The following is a 14,115-nucleotide window of genomic DNA, read 5'->3' as shown; positions in this document are numbered from 1 at the left end:
GTACTCAGTAATCCTGTGTAATCCTGGGTGCTGTGCCGGTGTGTCCCCAGAGCATGACCGTGGTGTCCAGCTCCCTGTCCGGACCCAACCAGGGCCTGCAGCTCTACGACCTGAGCATCGACATCTACAGCCGCTTCATCTACTGGACCAGCGAGGTGACCAATGTGATCAACGTGACCCGGACCGACGGCAGCCGGGTCGGCGTGGTCCTGAGGGGCGAGCACGACAAACCCAGAGCCATCGTGGTGAATCCGGAGAGAGGGTGAGTGGGCTCATGGGGTCGGAGGAGAAGGCCTGAGCAGAGCTCAGTGGAGCAGCTGAGTGAGGGAGCGATCATCGTTCACCTCCAGCTGTGTTCAGTCAGTCAACAGAACCAATGTCGGACCCGTGTTGGTGACCAATCTGCTGTTGTTCTGTCACAGGATCATTAAAAGTCCTTCACAGGTCCCAAGGTGACGTCTGCACAGAGACTGAACCCGTCTGGACTCTGTGGCTGCAGCTTCTTCAGTCTGATGAGGTTCTGGTTTCTCTCCTCCTGTGACAGTAAACTGAACATCTCTGGACCAAACAGGACATTCTTGGTAGACTCAGGACTCTGTGATCAGCTCATTGATCATCCTGACGTTTCAGAGACAAACGATAAAACCCGAGTGGACGAGTCACAGAACAGAGAAACCGAACTGGACCGAAGCTCGTCGCTGTTCTGGCTGTTAATCAACCAGCTGTTTGGGCTGAAACATCAGGAAATGGTGGAAGAAGTCTCGTTTGGACCAAAGATGTTCCGGTTACTGTCACAGAGGAGAGAAACCTCAGAACCGGTCCAGCTGGTGCACTGATCATCAGGATAACTGGTGATTAGTCCAACAGTTGACACATGATTGATCGGTCTTTGGGTTCTGGTGCTAAACAGCCACCGACCTGCTCGGTGGCGTTTCAGGAGTTTTGCCTGAACATCAGAACCTGACACCTGTTGAACATCAGAAACCTGCAGAACAAACTTCTCTTTATTGGACTTGTTCAGAGACAAAAGCTCTTCTGGTCTCTGGTTCTGTTGTTTGTTCTCCGGGCTGCTGAGGTTCTGCAGCTCGCTGGTACTGGCCCGCTTGTTTGGAGCCATAATTGCAGGGTTTGCTTCGTGCAGAACTCTGTGTGCGGTTAACAAATGAAGTCTGCAGATGTCCCGGTTCCCTCCGAGGGGAACCAGAACCAGACGGCCTCTGACTGCGCTGTGTCCTGCAGGTACATGTACTTCACCAACCTGCTGGAGCGCTCGCCCAAGATCGAGCGGGCGGCGCTGGACGGGACGGAGCGGGAGGTTCTGTTCTTCAGCGGTCTGGGGAAACCTGTGGCTCTGGCCATCGACAACGAGGTGGGGAAGCTGTTCTGGGTCGACTCGGACCTGCGGCGCATCGAGAGCAGCGACCTCTCCGGTGAGTCCGGCGGCTTTGGGCTGTGTGCTCGGTCCGCAAAAGGTTCTGTTTGGTTCTACTGAAACTTCTGCAGTTTAACTCAAGTTCAGAAGGAAATGACTCGGTAGAACCGACCCGCTGCCGGGTCGGACGGGAGTTTACCTCGACGTTTACCCCAGTCCACTAAAACAACAACAACAGCTGTGAGTCTCAGTTACTGACTGCTGAGGAAGTTCAGGCTCCAGAACAACGTTTCATCCAAACCGTAAACGACGTCCTGCAGTCCATCATCTGACCTTCAGTAACCAGACCGCCGCTGGGTTGTTGCTGAGGAGCAGAAGCAGGACTTGTTGAGCGTTCCTCTCTCAGAAGAACTCAGCTGTTCTCCTGTTGGCTCGTCGTAAACGTCTCCTTGAGAAACTCTCGGTTCTACGTTCTAAAGGCTGAAGTGCCTCCTGGAGCCCTGAAGGCTTCGTGTTCTGACGTATTTAAGTTGTTTATTTCAGAACCAAAACAGGGAAAATCTGGTTCTGTTTGTCAGAATCAGAACATGAGAAACCAGCGAAACGTGTTTTATGTTGGAACCAAAAACAGAAGTCAGAAGAAATCCAATCACACGCTCCATTTGTTCCTCCAGAGTCTGAACGGCTGTTTATCTGCTGCCACTGCGTCTATATGGCTGGTTCTGGTTCTGCTGCCTGGCCCAAAGGAGACATGAAAGAAGGAATCTGTTCTTTAAAGTGATGTAAATCTGAAACCCTGCGTGTCTTCTGCTTCTGGTGTCCTTAGAAACAACCCGTTGTGTTTAGTTAGTTGGTCGGTTTTGAGCAGAAGTTCTAGACTCTGATGGAGTAACGGCAGGTTGTTCAAACCCGTCGGCTGAGCGTGGCCGTGGTGACGGAGGTAGAGTCCGGTGAGGTTCTGGGAGCCTCTCGTTCAGCACATTCCTGTGATTCTCCGGCTGGAATGTAAACCGTGAACAGCAGCTTCTCGTCGTGTTTCTGCTGCAGGAGGCGGCTCAGACCTCCGACGTGTTCCCAAATATTTGTTCTGTCATTTCAGTCGGTTCCAAACAGACCGGGTCGGCTGCTGAAGGAGGCGCCGTGGTCAAAAGGTGGCGCTGTAGGCCACATAACACACGACTGATGAACAGAGCAGCAGAGGCTCAAAACTAAACCAGCTGTTTGCTCACCACCAGAAACAACCTGGACTCAGTGGTTGTTTGTTCTGGTTGGTCCGTCTTCTGGTGTTATGGTGCCTCAGAACGATGAACGGAACCGTCCTGGAGGGTTCCACCCTCACAGGAAGCTGATTACTGGGACAGATAATGGGACTGTCACTGACACAACCATGAACGTGTGTTGTTCACGTTTGTGTTTAGTTTTAATCGTGTTCTTCGGTTCTGGTAGGGTCCTTTAGTTCTGGTTGCTTTACGTCCGATCCATCACACGTGGTCGCTTTGGCGTCACAGTTTGGTTGTTTTCTGTCTGTTAGTGGTCGTGTTCTGGTCAGAGCCCATCAGCTGAGCTTTACCTTCCTGTTTGTGGACATCCACAGAGTGTCGCCTGCCGGTCAGCGCCACAGGGTCCGTTTAGGACCACGTTCTGAGGGCGTCCACGCTGTTTCCCAGTGTAAACACAGGTCCCGTATGTGATGTAAAGAACATGTTTAGTCGCAGGCAGTGACGTTTGTGAACCTAAAACCCGGTTAAACGGAGGATTCACAGACCTGCACTGTGGTCGGAGGTTTTCCAAGGAATCGCCGTTAATGCTGTAAATCTGCGTTTTCTATGGATGACAGGACGCATCGTAGACGGATACCTTCGTTGTGTGCGATGCCCTGCTAGGTGTGGACGAGACCTGATCCAGGGATGGACGTCCCACAGACCTGCTGTTACCTGCTCAGGTGCTCTTATTGATCACTCAGTCAGAGCCTGAAGGAGGTGCTGATCAAAGAGACGCCAGCGTCTAACATTTACCATCTGAACGTAAAGACATATTCAGAATCTGGACCTAACTTAACTCGGATGCGTCTGAAACTTGGTGAAACTACAGAGTTAAAAACGTAACCAGAGACGATGGAAGCAGCCAGAGGTCACAAACACTCAGAAAGCTTCATGTTCAGGAACCGAACCTGTTAGAAAGGAGCTTCAGCAGGTTTGTTCAGTAGATCTCCTCAGACTGATCTGTGGCGCCTCCTTCTGGACGTTTAGACGAACAGCTGCAGTCCTGACAGAAGAAAGAACCGAACAGAACGAAGCTCAGATCGATGTTGTGACTGAAACTAAGGCTTTAAATCAACTAACAACTGGTTCAGTTTGGATGTTTGCTGATTGGTTTGAATTTATCCTGAACTTAAAGGTTTCTACTGAGCTGAGGCTCTAAAGACAGACAGCCATCAATAAATCTGACCCAACGCGATGTCACAAACCTTTAAAAACACATCTGAATTTTCATTTAGCTCTTTTTTTTTTTTTTTTTTAACTTGTGGTTCAAAAATGCAAAACAGACGTTAGCTTTGTTATGTATGATTAGAAACATTCCCTTTTTCCTGATTCTGATTTTAACCCTGAAATTGTGAATAATTCAGATGAAATTTATTCTGTTTACTGAATAAAAACATCAAGCTTAGTTAAGTCAGGCTTAAATCTCAGAAGTCAGTTTTGCAGATGGTTGAAGTCGCTCATTAAAGAAGCAGCTGTGTGACGTAAATCCCAGATGTCAGACTAATAATCCAGATGTTTTCATTCTATCAGGCATTTACAGTAAAGCTCTCTCTGTTACTCAGATTCTAACTTAAAGCTCAAAGAACACAAATCCAGACTTTGTTAATTCTGACTTAAATCTCAAACTTCAGACTAAAACTTGTAACTTGTTGTGATTCTGTTGAGCATTTAAATAATGACAAAAGTCTGACTTTGTTTCTCAAATTCTATCTTAAAACTAAATCCAGACGTGTTGTTGAGGTGACCCGAACCGGTACCGATCGTTCTTCAGTCGATCAAACGTACAGAACCGAACTTCAGTGAATGAGAGAAACGATGTCTGTGAATGTCAAGTTAGGAGGTACTGATGGACTGAATAGAGTTGATCCTGGTGACAGAAGGTCCTGTAGAACCCAGTCCCAGGTCTTTGCTGTGAAGGTGTTCTGGTGGTGTTCTGGTCTGACCCGGCTGTCCCTGTCCTTCCTCCCGCCTCCCTCAGTTTCCCTCCCGTTCTGTTGCTTCCGGTCCTGAAGTTTTCTGCCCTACAACCTTGTTTTGTTTGTTTCCTTCCCTGGCGCTTTTATTCTGAACCGACCTCAGGAGCCAACCGGATCGTGATCGCCGACTCCAACATCCTGCAGCCGGTGGGCCTCACGGTGTTCGGGAACCACCTGTACTGGATCGACAAGCAGCAGCAGATGATCGAGCGCATCGACAAGACCACGAGGGAGGGCCGCACCAAGATCCAGGCCCGCATCGCCTACCTGAGCGACATCCACGCCGTGCATGAGCTCGACATGCGGGAGTACAGTGAGTCTGATGTGCCGGTTCTGACCCGTTGTTCTGCTGCGAGAGAGAGTGTCCTGCTCACCTGAGCTCTGTGTTACAGGTAAACACCCCTGCACCTGGGACAACGGAGGCTGCTCCCACATCTGCATCGTGAAGGGAGACGGGACGACCCGCTGCTCGTGTCCGGTCCACCTGGTTCTGCTGCCAGATGAACTGTCCTGTGGAGGTAAAACACCCAGAACCAGAACCTGCATCCAGTCTCTCAGATTGAATCAGCATCCTGTGGAGTCAGTGAAGCTGCTTCATGACGTCAGGAGATGATGATGATGGGCTGTATTGATCATTGATTGGCTGTACTGATGGGCTGTATTGATGATTGATTGGCTGTACTGATGGGCTGTACTGACGGCTGCTGTGGTCCCTCAGAGCCGCCCACCTGCTCTCCGGAGCAGTTCTCCTGCACCTCCGGGGAGGTGGACTGCATCCCTCAGGCCTGGAGGTGTGACGGTTACCCCGAGTGCGACGACAGCAGCGACGAGGAGGACTGCCCCGTCTGCTCCGAGTCCGAGTTCCAGTGCGACAGCCGGCAGTGCATCGACCTGAACCTGCGCTGCAACGGAGAGATCAACTGCCAGGACCGGTCCGACGAGAACAAGTGTGAAGGTGAGGAGCGGCACTGGCCCGGTTACGGGGACCGGCCCCAGAGTTCCAGGTGCTAACCAGCTGCCGCCTGTGTTTCAGTTCGCTGTCCTGCCGACCAGTTCACCTGCACCAACGGCCAGTGCATCGGCAAGCACAAGAAGTGCGACCACAACATGGACTGTACCGACAACTCGGACGAGATCGGCTGCTGTGAGTGAACCCGACCCGTCTGGACCGGGTCTAGTCAGACGGACACGCAGATGTTTGTTAGTTGCTAACAGGACCAAACACGGGGACCTGGTGTGATTAGTGAATAATCTAATATTGAGCCTGTGTAACGGTGGTTCTGTTAAACTACCAGAACATTCAACAAACATCTCGTCAAAGCAAAGGTCCAGTTCAGACTTTATTTATTAAACCCACCACATCTGTAGAAATAATCAACGTGGACTTGTTATTTTTTTAGTTTTTAATAGAACGTTGACACTGGTTCAGAAAGCAGGGACCAGTATGGACCCACCACATCACCAGTGGTCATGAGCTGGTGTCACTGGGCCGTCTGTGGGCGTCATGACGAGTGTTTCTGTGAACGTTCAACGCCGTTTTATTTTCACGTCCCGCTAACCTTTTTCTGTCCTGTGGCTCCAGACCCGACCGAGGAGCCTCCGCCGCCGCCCAACAACACCATCAGCTCCATCGTGGGCGTGGTCATGGCGCTGTTCGTGGTCGGCGCCATCTACTTCGTGTGCCAGCGCGTCCTCTGTCCTCAGATGAAGGACGACGGCGAGACGGTGACCAACGACTTCGTGGTCCACGGCCCGTCGTCGGTGCCGCTCGGCTACGTCCCACATCCTAGCTCGCTGTCCAGCTCGCTGCCAGGTGAGACGTCACATGACCTGGAGGTTACGGCGGCGTTGTCCGTTGAAACACAGGAAGTGGTTTCAGCAGGTTCACGTTATCATTCATCAGTTAACCAACGACATCATAGCAAACCTCTTCTGAGCTACTGACCCACTAGAGTCCGATCTGTTGACCGGTTCTGATGTCTGGCTGGTAAGTCCTTCAGTCTTGTAGAGATTTGCTGGTCAGAGACCTCAGAAACAACCGTCAGATGACAGCGGGTTGATTGGATCAGCACCAGGCTGCAGAACCTTGTGATAAACGTCCTGATGTTTCCTGACCTGAGGAGAGGTTTCACTGAGTCTTTGCTAACCAGATTCATCTCACCTGTCCTCAGGTATGTCCAGAGGGAAGTCTGTGATTGGCTCTCTGAGCATCATGGGCGGCAGCAGCGGGCCTCCGTACGACCGGGCTCACGTCACCGGAGCTTCGTCCAGCAGCTCGTCCAGCACCAAAGGAACCTACTTCCCCCCGGTGAGGAACCGTCTGATGTTCTTGTTGCTGCTTCATGCCATCAGCGGTTTAACGGACTGACCAGAACCTGTCAGACCAACCTGTCTGCTTTCTGTCCTGCAGATCCTGAATCCTCCTCCGTCTCCGGCCACGGTCCGGTCTCAGTACACCATGGAGTTCGGCTACTCCTCCAACAGCCCGTCGACTCACAGGTCTTACAGGTAAACTGCTCATGAAACCAGCCGCCCTCATCGTGTCTGTAGAGGAATCCAGAGGTTCCTCAGAGCTGGTGGACCTTTGTAGTTCCTCACAGGACACCAGAAGAAGAAAACCTGCTTAAAGACAAATGATTGAGGCTTTCAGACCAAAAGCGACCTGATCTGTGATCCATGAAGGGATTTACAGCCTGAAACGAGTCCAGAGCCAGGAAACCAAATTCAGGAACTGTTTCTTCATAACTTTGTCTTCAGATGTTAAACCTGAAGCAGCAGCAGAGGAAGCTCCTCGACTCTGATTAAAACACTGACTTTCAGTAAATATCCTTCAACTTTACGGCTAAAACATTCAGAGCCTGATCCGTTGTTTTCAGGTTTTGATCATATAAAATATTCCCGATGAGTTCATGATCGATCAGTGATTGGTCCGTTTGAGCTGACGGCTCTGGTTGGAGGTCCTGAACCTCCTCAGAGTCTCTGTCATGGTCCTGCTGCTGCTAAACTCCCACAATGCTCTCTGCTGCTGAGCCTCTGGTCTCTAAACAGGGAGAGGCTCCACCTGGTGGAACAACCAGGTACTGCAGCTGCTCTAGGTTTCTATCATTAGCAGCTGACTGCGACCCTTTTACAGTAAACATTATGTGTCTGTGATGAACCAAAAGGAAACACGTCCACTGTTCTGCATTCGCTGTGTCGATTGATCGGTTATTGATCGATGGTGATCAGGTTCTGTTTGCGCCCCGAGTCGCCCGGTCAGTAACGTGGACTCGTTCCTTGTGCTTCCTCCCCAGCTACCGGCCGTACACCTACCGCCACTTCGCCCCGCCCACCACCCCCTGCAGCACCGACGTGTGCGACAGCGACTACACGCCGGGACGCCGGGCGCCGCTCAAGTCCAGCGCCGCCGCCGCCGCCGCCGCCAAGGGCTACACCAGCGACCTCAACTACGACTCGGAGCCTTTCCCGCCGCCGCCGACACCCCGCAGCCAGTACCTGTCGGCGGAGGAGAACTGTGAGAGCTGCCCGCCGTCGCCTTACACCGAGCGCAGCTACTCCCACCACCTGTACCCGCCGCCGCCGTCACCCTGCACAGACTCCTCGTGAGCCACGCCCCCTCCAAGCTCCGCCCCCTCACTGTAAATAGCAATTGTGCATATATGAGGTCAAAAATGGGAAAGAGAGACTGAAGACGAGGAGGACGAAAAGGGAAGCAGAGCCGGAGCTGCAGAACATTTGTACATTGAAAAGAGAAACATATTTATATATTTTCTATACAGTGTTTACTGATGACGCCATAGAGGTTTGTATTAAGAAATTTGTACATTTTTTAAGAAAAGGTTTTATTAAAATCATCACAAATATAAGTTGCCTTAAAGCAGGAGGAAGAGGCTGAAGGACAAGAAGCACACCAATCAGTGGGACGTTTAACTTATCTGATGCCAAATATGACAAACGTCGCAGCAGGAGGCTCCGCCCACAGCTGCACGCCGGCGGCCATCTTGTCTGTAGTTACCATGTAAACTGGATCAGGTGGTTCTGGGGCTTTGATTTGAATTTACCTCCTTCGTTCACCCGACGGTTCGCAGGACGCCGCCCGACAGGAAGTGAGTCAGAACACCTCGACTCGCTCTGCGCCGAAGCAATAAGGCACATATTGATCCGCCGATCGATTGATTGATCGATCGATCGGAGCAGGAGCTGATCTGAGGAGGTTCCACGAGCTGTGGTCCGCTAGATGGAAGTGTACGGAGGCCAGAGAGGACGCGAGCTGAACGCCGCCGTGTTCATGGAGCTCAACAAAGTCTGAGACGATCGACACAAACAACAACAAACTACACCAGAGAGATGCTAACTCAGCTGCACTACAGAGTCTATGTTACGCTACACGCTACACACTACATGCTACACGCTACATGCTACACGCTACATGCTACAGATGGTACACTAAGTTACTGACGACACACTACAGTCACTCTGCTAACGACACTCGGCGACTTGTCACTACAAACCTTCTGACTCCAGGTGCTTCTGCTGGTGTCCCTCCCGGGCCTCCGTACCGACACTGAAACACTAGAACTCTTCCTGTCAGAGCCGAGTCGGTCCGTCTGACTCACGTCCTCGGAGGTCGACGCCGATGTTCAGACGGACTGAAACCAAATCGTTCGCTTTGTTCGACATGTTGTGTTCTCATTGAAACTGACTGAAGCTGCGTCCTTCGGTTCTCGTCCTGTTTTTGTGTTTGGATCCGTGCGGTGGCGCCGAGGAGGCGGCGGCGGCGGCGTTCCACCAGAACACGATCTTGTGCCTGACCAGTTACTCAGCTTCATATCCTTTTTTATTTTTGTGTTACTTTGAGGAAACAACACAGAGGAATCAGTGCCCACTAAATGCTCTATAGTATTTTTGTACCACATATTGTGTAGATACGTATTTATAAGCTATATAGAAATCATTGTAAATCTATCCATTGAATTCTTGCAGTACTTTTCATTCCGTCTTTTTTTATATTGCCTCATTATATTTTTCTACAGAATATCACTCAAACGTACGGCGACAATCTCAGATCAGTCCAATCGTAGAACATATCCAGGTTAACGTCTCTTCTGGGAATCGGATGTTTGAAGGACTTTGGTGCCAAATGAATCTTTTTTTAAACGGCGTGGAGGCAGATGTCGGGACCAGAGTCTGTTCGTCCGTCGGTCTCTTCGTGTCTTTGTGCTTCTCGTGACGACCAGAAATCTATTTTTGAAGCGTTTCCTCGTCAGATGTTGGGTTTGCTGTTCGGCTGCTGAAGGTTCGAGAGAAAATTAACACCAGCATGAATCTGAAGACAATCTGAAGCTTCAACCGCTGAGTCGAGTCTGTCTGAGTTAAAACATCCGTGTCGTGTTTCTGACTCATTTTAACATTAAAGCTCAAAAGTCTTTTTCGTATTTATGTGTAATCACGTCCAGGACTCCAGTGAGATCGCCACCAGCGCTGCAGTTCTTCTCATTCTAACTCAATCCGTTTTAACAGGAAGTCAGTCTAGAATCGGAGGCTTTGTTCGATTCTCGCTTGACGTTTTCTGAGTTTAGGTACGGAAACCAAAGCCTGCCCGTATTTTACACTCTTTAAATCTGAAAATGTTTCTCTGCGAAGCCAAAAGAGATGAAATTAATTCTGAGATGTGACGGTTAAATGTCACCCTGTGAGTTGATTCTCAACTGTTACGTGATTCTGAAAACGTCCCTTTAAGACCCATCGGTTGCGTTTCACTTGTTTTCCGTAAATTAATATTCCTGCATTGAAGGAATCTCGAGAAACGATTGTTCAGGTTTCATCAGCAGAGTTCTGAAGATGTTTCTGGTGTCAGGTGCACACAGGTGATTGGTTTGGGCACAAGTTAGCACAGAAAGCTAACGTCGTTATTTTGGAAGCAGAATTTAATAACTTGGTGCACAAATGACACGTTTGGTTGTTTTGTTTTCCCTGTAGGATATTTTGTCACGTGTTTGTACAAATCATTAGCTTGTTTACCACAGGTATAGAATTTGGACTTTCTGAGCCGCCGCAGTTTTTGGTTTTGGACAAATAATCTCATGGTTCTGACTCGTTAACGTCCAAAACCTCCGCATCCTGTACAGAGGACCAGAAAGACTGTTTTATGTCTGTTGAACACAAACTAAGATTTGTAGTTAAATTCAGAGCTCTCTATTTTGAGGCCTTCAGTTTGTGCATCCATCACAGCGTCTCGTCGACCCGAACACAAACCACCAAAAACCAGCGAAGAAGCCAAAGTCCAGCTGAACCTGGACGTGTTTTTTGGCTCCCCGCTGCCTCCGTACGGCTCCCAGGTGTGCACACCTGAGGGCTACCTGTGGTACAATCACTCGCTGCACCTCCAGGTGTGTCTGCAGAGTCGCAGTGACCTTTGTGGGACAAGTTCTCGTTTCCTGACTGCACTTTACGGGACTTTCTGAGCAGATTTCGGTACAAAACGTCGCCGCCGAGCGAAACTGTGTGAAGTTGGACGTTTGAGCGTTTAGAAGAAAAGATGGCTGAAGCAGAATTCTAGAGTCTGGCTGGTGTCGGGAACCTTTTGGGTAAATAATTTCCTCTATTTGTCGAGAACTCTGAGTTCTGTATCCTGAAGTGTCCGTTTGAATAATCTGTAAATCCTCTGAGTTTGTTTCAGCTGAAAAACTCAACAAGTCGGTTGTTTTTTTTGTTTTTTTTTGTGAAACTGTTTTTGTGTAAAAATCTCGGATGTCGAACTCAAACAAAATGTGTTTCAGGCAAGAATCAAACTATTAAATGTAAAAAAACTGGAATTAAAAGGTGCAGGTGAATCATTCAGTGATGAGATTTACTGATGTGAAGAAGTTTTACTACAAAACTCAAACTAAAGAAGCCAAATTTGTCTAAAACACGAGTGCTGTCCTGATCGAACCTTGTTTTTAAAATTAATTGTAATTTTTTGTGCATTTTGTGTTTTTATTTGTTACCACAGAGACGTTGTGGGTCCGTCGGCCCTGACGTGTACGTGTGGATTTAAATCAGGAAAAGAACAAAAAGGGTTCAGTTGGTTTGATTCTGTTCGTCTGTGGGAATAATTTACCAGAACTCGACCCTTCAGGCTTCGCAGTCCGACGAGGAGAACCAGCGTCTCCCGGACAGATTGTGATGAACGTGGATGAAAAGGCTGCAGGAAGTTGAAATGTTTAAAAAAAAAAAACACGGTTGAAAAGGTCATTCTTTCAAATTAAAAGCACTTTTGTCTCCAGGTGTGTCGGAGGGTCGACAGAAAAGCAGTTTGTTGTTGATCTTCATCCGTTCTGATCTCATGGTGCTTCGTGGAGACGAACATTTGGTTCGTTTCGTTCGTTTGATTTCCACTAATTCTGTTTTGTACGACTGCTTTACCTGTAAACCATCGATGGACCTGTACAGCCCATCAGCTGCCACCATAAGCTGTTGTAACCCATTAATGCTGATTTTTTTCTTTTTGTTAAATATAAAGTGAGTGAACTTTTACCTCGAGTGTCCGTGTGATGATTTGCGTCTAAGAAGACAATCTGTGGAGGTAAAGACTGAAATACGTCAGAACACTACAGTTATACACAATATTCTGAGTAAAAACTTGTTCAACAGCCTTTTAGTTTGATTACAGTCGTATAAAACGTACAAACCATTCAGTCAAAATAACTAAAGTCTTTCTGGACTTTGGGGCTTCTGCAGGTGTTTCATAATAAAACTATAAATGCTCATGAAATTATTGAAATCTTACTGTTACTGTCTAAAACACGTCCTTTGGTTTATTTTCTATATTATTGTGTATTTCTGTTTTGCTCTGATGCATTTCCTGCATCAGTAATAAGTGATAATATACAAGGTAAACAAAGAACTTGGCCTCAAAAGTTTCTTTGTTCGTCCTTTTTTTCCTTCCAATGTTTTAGGAACATATTTCTACAAATAAGATATTTTTGTGTCACTATTTTTTTTGGTGAACTACTTTCTGGACTTTCTGGGCCTCCGTAGATGAAACTATGAAATAACAAAATCATTCAAATATTTATCTTATTGTCTAAAACAACAAAGTATTTGATGAGTTGTATCGTAGGGCTGTAACGGTGGACACACGACCAGCACCAGAACTGTTCTACTGATAAATCCATAAAAACGATCAGGTTTTGTCTTTGTGTGCCTGATTTTAACCACAAATATCAGGTAAATTATTGGTGATTCACGCTCAGTAAAGTGATCAGTTCTTGCATCGATCACCAGTATTGATCCTCGTTGATTTCAGGATCAGTTTTGATTTCCAGCAGACCGCGTTCCTTCCCTTTTACCGTAATAACGGATGAGATAATCACTCAGCTTTACGTCGTATTTTAGCTCCTCCCACCGCGGCGTGTCTCACCTGTGCAGCTTGTTTTCGGTCTTTAATGACTCTACAGGTGAAATACGACCGTTTGAGGAAACACAGCTGGAACACAGTCCTGCCTCCACGGATGTTACACGCTGTTTGTTATTCTCTGTCGCTGCTTTTCTAAACATTACGGTAGCCACGCCCCTACTTCCCTCTGCCCGATGATTGGCCAGCAGCTGTCACATGACCCGGCACAGCGGAAGAAGAGGCTCCGCCGCAGAGAGAAGGTGAGGAAATAAACAAAATGAAAACTAAAGAATTTCAACCAGTAAACCGTCACCGACGGTTTATTCTCCGGTACCGGCCGGTGAGGGAACCCCTTAGCTGCCTGAGCCGGGGTTCCGGTTCGGGTTGGACGGCTGGTTAGTGAGCAGGACGCGGTTTAAAGGTGTTCGGTCCGTGAGTCGGTGAGCGGCGCAGCCGTCAGAGCTGAACGTGAGGAAACATGGCGGAGTTCCGCTAACGGGCGACCACCAGCCGCTAACCTGGTTAGTTAACTAGTTCTAACCTGGTTAACGACGTGCTGCGTCATCGTTACGTCGCTCTCGCGCTGGTTTCGGCTCATTTTTCTCCTCTGAGGCCTCTGACGGGAATTTCCCATCGCCCGCCGTGACGTCATCACGCACCGAATGACGTTGAGCGACGTTTATTTATTGTTTTGATTTGTTTGGTTCGTTGTTTGTTATTTATTGTCTCGTTTATGGTTCAGTTTGTTGTTTTATTTACCAGCTGATCAGTGAAACACATCAGCTCGTTTTTAAATGTATTATTTATTGTTTATATTTACGGTTTTATTTATTTGTTGATTGATTGATTGATTGTTTTGTAACGGGGTGAGCAGGGGGCGGGGCTTCAGCAGATCAGCTGATCATCTGCTCTGTTGATTGCAGGTTATTGATCACTGATGAGGATCAGCTGCTGCAGGTTTACTCACCAAATATTGATTAATTGTTTGTTTATTGATCAGCTGTTCCTCGTTTATCAATTGGTTTCTGCAGCTCTATTGATTAGTTGGTTTCAGAGTATTGATCAGGTGTCGCTGCCGTACCGGACGGTCGTGTACGGTGTGTTGATCGGTTGGTGCAGATTTAT

General features: G+C 48.3%; 2 protein-coding genes across 2 annotated transcripts in view; both read left to right on the top strand.

Moving 5' to 3' along the window:
• Positions 1-12,128, top strand: part of lrp6 (low density lipoprotein receptor-related protein 6) — a 44,670-nt gene extending 32,542 nt beyond the window's left edge. Inside the window, exons 12-21 of the mRNA XM_008293779.1 lie at positions 51-262; positions 1,240-1,430; positions 4,714-4,923; positions 5,003-5,128; positions 5,329-5,565; positions 5,644-5,754; positions 6,193-6,423; positions 6,782-6,918; positions 7,021-7,118; positions 7,904-12,128. Of these exons, the coding sequence (XP_008292001.1) occupies positions 51-262; positions 1,240-1,430; positions 4,714-4,923; positions 5,003-5,128; positions 5,329-5,565; positions 5,644-5,754; positions 6,193-6,423; positions 6,782-6,918; positions 7,021-7,118; positions 7,904-8,216 (1,866 nt within the window). The 3' untranslated portion in view covers positions 8,217-12,128. The remainder of the gene's footprint in view (positions 1-50; positions 263-1,239; positions 1,431-4,713; positions 4,924-5,002; positions 5,129-5,328; positions 5,566-5,643; positions 5,755-6,192; positions 6,424-6,781; positions 6,919-7,020; positions 7,119-7,903) is intronic.
• Positions 12,129-13,213: 1,085 nt separating this feature from the next.
• Positions 13,214-14,115, top strand: part of tbk1 (TANK-binding kinase 1) — a 20,384-nt gene continuing 19,482 nt past the window's right edge. The window contains exon 1 of the mRNA XM_008293778.1: positions 13,214-13,250. The gene's annotated coding sequence lies outside the window, so the exon portion shown is untranslated. The remainder of the gene's footprint in view (positions 13,251-14,115) is intronic.

The sequence above is a fragment of the Stegastes partitus genome, unplaced genomic scaffold (genome assembly GCF_000690725.1).
Source record: "Stegastes partitus isolate 25-593 unplaced genomic scaffold, Stegastes_partitus-1.0.2 Scaffold911, whole genome shotgun sequence".
In the NCBI taxonomy this organism is placed as follows: domain Eukaryota; kingdom Metazoa; phylum Chordata; class Actinopteri; family Pomacentridae; genus Stegastes; species Stegastes partitus.
This window is presented reverse-complemented; position numbering and strand designations above follow the sequence as displayed.